The sequence below is a fragment of the Heterodontus francisci genome, chromosome 15 (genome assembly GCF_036365525.1).
Source record: "Heterodontus francisci isolate sHetFra1 chromosome 15, sHetFra1.hap1, whole genome shotgun sequence".
Classification (NCBI taxonomy): domain Eukaryota; kingdom Metazoa; phylum Chordata; class Chondrichthyes; order Heterodontiformes; family Heterodontidae; genus Heterodontus; species Heterodontus francisci.
In genome coordinates, this window is record NC_090385.1 from 86,972,300 (window position 1) to 86,983,106 (window position 10,807).

Genomic DNA, 10,807 nt, shown 5'->3' on the forward strand with positions numbered 1-10,807 from the left:
GAACCTGGTTTTACCAGGTATCCTTGAACTAGGCATGTTCAACACAGTTTTATGAAAGGAAAAGCATGCTTGACAAATATATTGAGTTTTTTTTTTTAAGGCTATCACGAGCAGGATAAAGGGAAATTCGTGGATGCAATATATTTGGGTTTTCAGAAGGCATTCAAATAAGGTGCCACACAAGAGGTTGTTATGCAAGATTAAGGCTCATAGGATTGGGGGGAATTTATTAGCATGTATTGAGAATTGGTTAAGAGGGCAAAGAGAAGTGTCGGAATAAACTGGTCATTTTCAGGATAGCAGGATTTAATGACTGGAGTGCCAGAAGGATCAGTGCTTGGGCATCAGTTATTTACAATCGATCAATAACTTAGATGAGGGAAGCAATTGTAAAAATCCAAGTTTGCTGATATAAAGCTAGGTGGAAAATCATGCTGTGAAGAGGACGCAAGAAGGCTGGGCAAGTTACTGGGCAAGAATGTGGCAGGTGGAATATAATGTGGGGTAATGTGAAATTATTCATGTTGGTTGGAAGAATGGAAAAGTAGAATATTTTTAAAAGATGGAAGACTAGCAAATGTTGGATTTAGAGGTCCTTGAACACGAATCACAGATAGTTAACATGCAGGTACAGCAGACAATTTGGAAGGCAAACTTTATGTTAGGCTTTACTGCAAGGGAGGGTGGGGGGGGGGGGGGGTGGTTGGAATATAAGAGTAAAAAGTTTTGCTGCAATAATGTAGGACTTTGGGACCACATCTGGAGTACTGTGTACAGTTCCTTCTATTTACCCAAGGAATACACTTGCCTTAGAGGGGTTGCAACAAAGGTTAATTAGATTGATTCCTGGGATGAGAGGGCTGTCCTATGAGCAGAGATTAAGTAGAATAGGCCTACATTCTCTGGAGTTTAGAAGAATGAGAGTTGATCTCATTGAAACGTACAAGGTTCTGAGAGGGCTTCAGAGGGTAGATGCTGATAGGTTGTTTCCCCTGACTGTATGACTCTATAACTGGGAGTCTCAGGATGAGGAGCTGGCCATTTAGAAACAAGAAATTTCTTCTTTCACAGTTTGTGAATCTTTGGAATCTTCTATCCCAGAAGGCTGTGGATGCTCAGTCAATGAGAACATTCAAGAAAAACAGTGATATATTTTTGGGCACTATGGGAAAGTAGAGTTGATGTGGAAGTTCATGATATGCTTGAATGGCAAAGCAGGCTTAAAGGGTTGCATCGTCTAGTCCTGTTTCTATTTCTAATGTTCTAATAACTCAATGGGGGCCTTCTAGGAAAGGAAGACAGTTCTGTCAAAAATGAAGCCCAGAAGAGTTTCCTTAGAGTAAACTACACTTCACAGTTTGAGGCAGACGTAACAGTTAGAAAGTTGCTTCAATTCCCTAATTTGGCAGAGCAAATGTTGGAAACAAAGATTCCTTGCTTGGAATAATTTAACTTCCTACACAATGTGCACCAAGTATTTATCACATTTTGAGGATTGCCTTCACATCATCGAACTTGCATATTCATCCCTGACGTTGCATCACCCTGCAAACCTTGTGAATGGAGGAAAACATCAGCTAGAACTTATCACCTACTCGCCAATGTGTTTCAAAACAAGAGCTGAGAAGAATGAGGAATTCTGAACAAGCTAGTTAAAAGCAAGGAGAGTACCCAAGATTCAAAATCTTCACAAATGTAAATGTAGAATGTTTGGTTCCATCTGGTAAGAGTGCCACAATTTTATTTTAATTCATTCTCTGGATATTGTCAGGACCAGCATTTATTGCCTATTCGTAGATGCCCTTTAGAAGATGGTGTTGGACCACCTTCTTGAACTACTGTGGTCTTGTGTGAAGGTGTTCATACAATGCAAACACATAGGGCACATCAGAATTTTGACAACAAAGGAACAGCATATATGTCCAAATCAGAATGATGTGTGACTTAGAGGGGAAGCTGGAGGTGATACTGCTCTCATGTACCTGCTATCTTTCATCTTTTAGGCAGTGGAGGACATGCAATGAATTCATCACAGATGACCACCTCTTTGATACCTGTATTAGAGCATCATATATCGAACTTCTGGTGCCTGGTATGCAGCAGGAAGTGCAATTTTTTTCATTTAACTGAAAGGCTTGCCATTTGACACCTCTCAAACATCTAAGATGGCTGCCCATGCAATAAACAAGCACAATATTCCATAACTGTTACATAGGCAAACACGGCAGCCAACCTGCACATAACAAGATCCCATAAACAGCAATAAGTTGAGTAACCAATCAATGCTGCAAGAAGTAGGAAGGGAGTATGGGTTAGCTGCCAAACTCAAGGAACAAAACCTAGCCCTGCGAGGGTATCATTGAACAATATAGCACAAAAACTGAGGAATTATGAGGGCTTGTAGAAAATATACAGTACCTAACTGAAAGCATTAGCAATTGCCATACATACAATGCTCGGTTCAATCTGGATTGACACATCTACGATCAGAGTTCCAGTACATCTGGGTCACACCCCAATTCAAATCTCCCATCACAAAGCCATCTGAATTCCAACCTCCACACGTGGGATGGGGGGGGGGGGGGGGGGGGAAGAGATGATGTTGGAGCTGGGATCTCTAGGCTGTCAAAATCAATCCTCCTTCACACTTGACCACCTATAATAATTACACAGTGTGTCAAATCCAGATTCACCTACATCCCCTATTATATTATGCTCAAGTCTCCTTCCAATATACTCCACACTTTATCAGTCAAAAAAATTGTATCAGAATCACATCATGGTTACAGCACAGAAGACGACCATTCAGCCATTCCTGTCTGTGCCGGCTCTCTGCAACAGCAACTCAGCTAGTCCCACTCTCCCGCCCTTCCCACTGCAAATTTGTTTTCTTGATAATTATCCAATTCCCTTTTGAAAGCCATGATTGAATCTGCCGCCACCACACTCTCAGGTAATGCATTCCAGATTCTAAGCATTCGCTTCGTTAAAAGGTTTTTCCTCACGGCACCTTTGGTTCTTTTGCTAATCACCTTAAATCTGTGTCCTCTGGTTCCCGACCTTTCAGCCAATGGGAACAGTTTCTCCCCATCTACTCTGTCTACATTAAATTTCATCTTCCACAGGCCTATCTATGTCCTCTTGAAGTCTATCACTATGCTCCTCACAGTTCACAATACTTCCAAGTTTTAAGTCATCTGAAAATTTTGAAATTGTACCCTGCACACCGAAGTCTAGGTCATTAATATATTTCAAAAAAAGCAATGGTCTTCGTACCGACCCTTGCGGGACCCCACTCTATACCTTCCTCCAGTCCGAAAAACAACTATGCACCACTGCTCGGTTTCCTGTCACTTAGCCAACTTCCCTTTTATTCCATGGGCTTTGACTTTGCTGACAAGCCTGTTGTGTGGCACTTTATCAAATGCCTTTTGGAAGTCCATATGCACATCAACCACATTACTCTCATCAACACTCTGTTACCTCAGCAAAAAACTCAATCAAGTTAGTTAAACATGATTTGCCTTTAACAAAAATCCATGCTGACATTTCTTAATTAGTGCACACTTGTCCAAGTTACTGTTAATTTTGTCCCCGATTCTCATTTCTAAAAGCCTTCCAACCACAGAGGTTAAACTGCCTGGCTTATCCTTACACCCCTTTTTGAACAAGGGTACAACATTTGCAATTCTCCAGTCCTCTGACACCACCCCTGTAACAAAGGAGGACTGGAAGATTATTGCCAGTGCTCCCGCAATTTCCACCCTTACTTCCCTCAGTATCCTCAGCATCTCAACCGGTCATGGTGACTTATCAACTTTAAGTACAACGAGCGTTTCTAATGGCTCCTCTTTATTAAATTTTAGTCCAGTGTCTTAACTACCTCTCATCTTGTCAGATTACATAATTGCTATATTACCTTAATAGATTATCACAACATACATAATTCAAAGTTCTAGTTTTCAGTCTAACTTAATAGGGTGTATTCCCCCATTTGCACAGTACACACATCAGAAAGTTATTACACATATAAAACATTCTGCTTCAAAAATTTACCAAATATCAAAATTCAAAACTTTCTGGGTGATGAGTCATGTCTCCAGAAGTTACTCCCACCACACCAACACAAAGATAAATTGCATACATTACGCACAGTATGCCCAATCTACAATTGCTCTGAATGTTACCAATTACATATCACGTTGACAAAATAGTTTAGAACACCTGGCAGAACAGAAAATCATATGGTTAAAATAAATTGAATTCTCTTTTAATAATTTGAGATAGAGTAAACTATAAAGTTATGATTTGTAACTGCAAATGACTCAGCATGACAATATTCAGCTTGATTTTACTTTGCAGTCAGCAAAAGTAAACAGTAGAACAAAAGTAAAAAGTTCAAACTGTAACTTGTAATATGTGCTTCACAAACATACGTTTTAGGAGTTCAGTGGAGCAATGGATTTGCACATTGTCCCTTTCACCTCCAAACCCCAATAACTCACTTAGTCGAAAAAGTGTACTTGTTAAAAATTACATTAAGAAATGAATACTCAAAAGTTCATTACACAATAGAAATGTAGTTAATCAGCGAACGGAGAGTTTGATGCGGAGACTTGGCGAACATAGAAATGCGTTCCTTCCTCTAAAACAAAGAGGACCACAAATAAGGTTTCTTTAAAAAACTATACTATTAATGTACCAGTAAACTTTCAGCGCTGCACATTACGATTAGATGACCAGGTATTCCTTAATTACCTTGACAGCAAACTCCATATTGGTAACTCTATGTACGCAGCGCTTGCAGATTGAGTAGGAGCCAACCCCGATATCTTCTTTTAGCTCATATCCATCATTGAACTGCATGCTGTTCCCATGCAGCTGTTTCAACCAAACACAAATAAATTAAATCTGTAGGTATGATTTTCGCTCTGGCATTCCTTCACATCAAAAATATTAGATTTCTTTTTAAAACACAGAATCTTGCCCAACATTAGCATTTAGTCTAAAGACACTTAAGTTCAGCATTGCAATCACCTGATATTTGACCATCTGTGCATCATACCTGTACAATAGGGTGTACTGCTGTGAGTGGGTTGCTTTGAACTTCTTCCACTGCATTGGTTGCAACAAAACTAAATCCTCTGAAGAGCTGATGTGCATTAGCACTTGGTGGAATACCAGGCGAATCTAAATGAAGGGAACACATTCAATTATTAATTATTTCTTTCCATAATAAAATATGAATATTGTAATTCTTGATGTTCTAGATGTGGCATAATCTCATTTAACTTTGAAATATATACACTTAATAAAATTCAATGTTCCTGAGCAATTAAATGACAAGCAACATTACAACACAAATACAATTCCCAGCAATAGCAAGTTACTTAAAAGGTTTTGTTAAAATCACACGATCTTTTAAAATAAGCATTTCTGTCCACAGATTAAAAGCTATCCTTAAAACAATATGATGCTTTGCTATTCAAAACCGGATATAGTTTCAGCTGAAATTTCAAGCCTTATGGAAATCACACATTCTGAAACAAATGACTGCTGTCTGGGAAGGAATGCCATAATGCTGTCAGAAGCTATCGTATAACTGTCCAGACAGAGATCTAAAATGACCAATGGATCACCACGGATCCCAACTTGAAGATTTGAGCCTTGAAATTACGTGGGCAGATTAGCATATAAACCATTTTAATCTGCTGATTAAATTCCTTTGTTAGCTATTCTAACAGTCATCAGCTAGTTTACTTCAAATGGTTCAACAGCTCTGCTAAAATAATGGGTTAAAGAATTTAATAAAAATGCAGAAAGGGATAGAACTATAGTCTTTACACTGTGATTTACCAGTCTTCAGGTTTTTATCCACCTGCATTGACCACGCACTTTAATATGGACCTAGAAGCACTTGCTTTCACATTCACATACATAAATATATATATATATGTATATGAGATGAGTAGGAGACAGAGTTCATTTTTTTAAACTGCTTCTGAGGGATTGGGTTCCTTAGACACGAGCTAAAATCTCCAACTCTAGTCTTCCCTAAATAAACCAGCAGTTAAATATTTGCTTTTGTACACTATGTCTGAAGGCTGGCATCATTAGAAAATACTCAAAAGGACAAAATTTAAAAAGATGTTTTGAAGAAATTAAACCAACATAGGAACAGGAGCAAGCCATCTAGCCCCTCGAGCCTGTTCCGCCGTTCAATGAGATTATGGCTGATCTGCGACCTAAACCAGCCTTTACCCCATATCTCTTAATACTTTCGGTCAACAAAAATCTATCAATCTCAGTTTTAAATTTAAAAATTGGTGCAAAATAAATTGTCTGAAAATCTCTAACTTTTAAACTATGACTCCTAGTCTTAGACTCCCCAAGCAGCAGGAATAGTTTCTCTGCATCTACCCTATCCATTCCCTTAAAGTCTTAAAACTTTGTTCAAATCACCCTAAACCTTCTAATTTCAAGGGAATTCAACCCTAGTTTGTGCAATCACTCCTTGCAGCTCAACCCTTAGGCATCCAAGTATCATTTGAGTAACTCCACACTCTCTCCAAGGCCAATATATGTTTCCCAAGGTGTGGTGCCCAAAACTGCTCACAATACTCCAGCTGTGGTCTAACCAGCGGTTTGTATAGCTCAAGCATGACTTCCACCCTCTTATATTCTAGATATAAAGGCCAGCATTCCATTAGCCTTTTTTATTTTATTTAACCAGTTCATGACATTTTAAATGACCCATGTACCTGGACACCGCCCCCCACCCCAAGTCTCTTTGGACCTCCATTTAGAAAGTACCCTGTTCTATCCATTTTATGTCCAACGTAGATGACCTCACATTTGCAAACATGGAATCCATTTGCTACAGTTTTTCCCAGTCACTTAATCTATTCATACCTCTTTGGAATTTTATGTTTCTATCCACACTGCTTGGAATGCTGCCCATCTGTGTTATCGGCAAATTTGGATAAGTGGCTTTCTATCCCATCACTCACAGTGTTGATGAATACAGTGAATAGTTGAGGCCCCTACACACTTCCTTGCGGGACACCACTAGTCAGATCCTGCCAATTGGAGTACCTGCCCATTATCCCTACTCTCCGTCGTCTTCTGCTCAGCCAACTTCCTGCTCATTCCATGAGCTTCAACTTTAGCTAACAGTCTCTTATGAGGCACTTTATCAAATGCCTTCTGGAAGTCCACATAAATAACATTCACAGACATCCCTCTATATCCACTACTTTAGACACCTCTTCAAAAAATCCAAGAAAATTCATCAGGCATGACCTGCCCTTTACAAATCCATGCTGGCTCTCTCTGATCAGATGAACATTTTTCAAAATGTAAAGTCTCCCTATCCTTATTTATAGACTAGCAAATTCCTGAAAACAGATGATAAGCTAACTGGTCTATAATTCCCTGTTTTCCCTCTCTCATCTTTAATAGCGGAGTGACATGTGCAATTTTCCAATCTAAAGAAACGGTTCGGGAATCAAGAGAACTTTGGAAGATCAGAGCATCTGCAATGTTCTCACTTAGTTCTGTTACGACCAGGTGTGAAAGAGGTCTAGGTTTCCCTTTCAGCCTTCACCTGCTCTTACTGTAACCGGGTTTAATTTTAAAACGCACCATGTTTTTAGCTCCCTCTTGGTGAATCCTTGTTCACCACTATCCAATTATAAGACAAAGAAACCAACACAAACAGGCTTTCTTAGGTTTAAAGAAGAAAAGTGAGATTTTATTAAACTTAAACTCTAATTCGGTTAATGCCTATGGATACACAATGCGCACATGCTAGCAAGCAAACGCGATAAACACATGCAAATGGAGACAGAAAAGAGCGGAAAAAATAAAGTGGAAAAGTTTGAGGCAATATCTGAAGAGTTTTTGGTACAGGTCTTCAAGTTCACCGTAGCGTCCTTGATTCTAAGTAGATCTTGCTTTTCGTTGGGGCCCAGTATTCTTCTTAAACCTTGTTCGTTGTCGGAGACTTTTCTCTCTTGGGGTTCATGTGTCTGCAGTGGATTAGAGGCTTGTGAGAAAGAGATGGGAGCAGACAGGAGGTCTTCTTCAGTCCAGGAGCATTGTGCTTTCTGCAGGCTCTCAATTCAAACCTCTTTGTACAATTCAGAAAAAACCCAGGTTGCCAAGCGGGACAGTCATGTGACTAACTGGTCTGACCATGTCTTGGCTGTGTGTATTGCATCATCTTAGCAGGGGCTGGAATGCACCTCCCTGCCCTCAATGTCTGTTAATATGCAAATGTCTTGCCAGTCAACAGCCCAGTGATTTTTTTTTTTAACAAGTCTTTCTTCACTCCAGTAACAGTTTAAAATCAGTTTTCATTACAAAATTAATGTGCCTCATTCTCAGCAGGTGGGGGCCTGCATGATAGTTCCTTTAACACTCTGGGATGGAAACCATCTGGTCCTCGGGATTTGTCGCTCTTTAGTGCCATTAATTTCTCCACTACTTTTAACTTACTTCTGTTAATTTTGTTGGGTCCCTGTCCCTGATTCAATAGTTTCCTTGGGATGTCTAATAGGCTGACTTCTTCAACTGTAAATACTGATGCAAAGTAATTATTCATCATGCCCACCATTTCTTTCTTTCAACTCACAATATCACCATCATCAGTTTTCAAGGGGCCCACATTGCTTCTGACCACTCTCTTTTTCCTAGTGTATCCTTAATTATTAAGGTTATTCCTGCCCCTCTATCGTTTTCCCTATCTTCCCAAAATGGATCTGAGTCCACGAAAAGATCAGCCATGATCTTATTGAATGGCGGAGCAGGCTCGAGGGGCCGGACGGCCTACTCCTGCTCCTAGTTCTTATGTATAGACCTTATAACCTGGTATATTTAGTTCCTAGTCCTGTCTTGCAGACATGTCTCAGTAATAGCTACCAAGTCATACTCTTCAAGTTGAACTTGTACCTGCAATTCATTCAAATTTGTCCCTTATATTCTATGCATTTGTGTAAAGAACGCTAATTTGAGCCACACACCTTAACCTGTCCTTCTGCTCTATTGTTTTACTCACACATTTCCTATTTCGCTTTGCTGGTTTAATTACCTTATACCTTTTAGTCTGCCCTTTACCTGTAGTGCCCAAAGCACAATTTCTGACCGTTGCTCTGCTCTCTCCTCTTTTGCTTGCTTTCAAAATATTACCAATACTACCTTTTCCACCTTAGCCCACTTACTACTTACTAGTTTAAAGTCCTTGTGATTGTCCAATTTATTCTTTCCGCTAGAACCCTGGTCCCAGCTCGGTTCAGGTGGAGCCCATCTAATGGTACTGTTCCTTCTTGTCCCAGTGTTGGTGCTTATGTCCAATGAATTGGAACCCCTCTTTCACACAACACGCCTTCAGCCACATGTTCACTTCCTTGATCTGCTTAACCATATGTCAATTTGCACATGGCTCGGGTAATGATCTATAACATATGCAGTTCAACCTTTAATTTAGCTCCTATTTCCTGGTACTTGGCAAACAGGGTCTCTTGCCTATTCCCATGATGATATTAGAGGAGACTTCAGGGAATTAAAGACAATTTGATCCCAAATAGTAAGGTGTGCTATCTTTGCTTTGTCCAGTTCCTATTTGGTGCCAAATCATCTGAGCAATGCAGAGACTTCAAACCAGATTGAGAAAAGGACTCCTCCTTCACAGGGGATTTTTCTGACTAGAACTTAGAAGATTAAGTAGTAATGCAGCTCATTCTTCCAAAAGCTTTAGTGACTCTGCTAATTTGAGGGTGACCATGCGAAGGATAACTTGAGTTGATTTGAAGGATTTGCTGGCCTGATGCAAGTCTGATACTGTGGCCTCACTGGCTTTGAATTTGAAAATATCCTTCCTCTTCAGTTAGCTTCCTGTGAATATTCCTCAGAAATCAGGTAATGTGTGCATGTTACCCAGTCGCCACCAATTAACAGATACAGGGGGCACCAATGCGAACAGCTAAGAATGCTTTTTCAACTTATATAAATTTAAAGAGCTTATTTTAAAACACAAGGGAGTTGAAAGCATTTATGCTTTACTAACACCATAATTCTAACATTATGGGAAAAGTGAAAAGAGGGCACTATATGAAGATATATACAGAAGAGATCATCTTAAATATCCACGTATACTTTAAACTTATTGGATTGTTCAAATCATAATGAATAATGTAAAGAGCATACAGAAACTTAAATCCTATTTAAGCTTTCATATAACGTAGTCACTACAACAGAGATGAAACGTCCTTCAAGATTTATCTACGACATAAAGCACAAACCAAATGATAAAACCTTTTGTTTTGGGGAAGGTGATGAGTTAGGTTTCCACCCAACTCATAGTGATAACTGACAATAAAAATGTATTCATCTGTACCTTTTGGTGTTTTAGCTGTAAATTCTGGATCAAAGCAGAAAGTATCTTCTGGCTTACCAGAAGCAGGTTTAAATGGAGGCTGAATTTCCTTTCTGACCAGTTTCTGAGAAAAAGAGAATGCTTAGTTTTTACATGCCTCAGTCACTTCATTATGAATTACAATACGTACAATTATAAATACCCAAGTACGTTACTCTGAATTGTTGGTTTATTTTTCAGACTACATTAAAAAAAATCTGGATTTACAAAACTGTAACACCTTTTCACAATTTACAGGGTACTGAGACCTTAAAGAAGAATTCATATGTTCTGCTTGGCGTCGGAATTACAAATTCTATACTACATATAATTTCAGAACAAATGCACTCTAATAGCCCAGAAAATGTAAAATAAAAAACACAAATGTTTTAT

At 39.1% G+C, this 10,807-nt stretch overlaps 1 protein-coding gene across 3 annotated transcripts in view; it reads right to left on the bottom strand.

Annotated features, from left to right (window-relative positions):
• Positions 1-10,807, bottom strand: part of rps6kal (ribosomal protein S6 kinase a, like) — a 182,660-nt gene that overhangs the window by 39,225 nt on the left and 132,628 nt on the right. For all 3 annotated transcript variants that reach the window (XR_010976484.1, XM_068047782.1, XM_068047781.1), the window contains 3 exons: positions 10,397-10,499; positions 5,066-5,190; positions 4,759-4,881 (listed from right to left, as the gene is read on the bottom strand). Coding sequence is in view for 2 of the 3 variants with exons in the window: in XM_068047782.1 (XP_067903883.1) it covers positions 4,759-4,881; positions 5,066-5,190; positions 10,397-10,499 (351 nt within the window). In the remaining variant the exon portion in view is untranslated. The remainder of the gene's footprint in view (positions 1-4,758; positions 4,882-5,065; positions 5,191-10,396; positions 10,500-10,807) is intronic.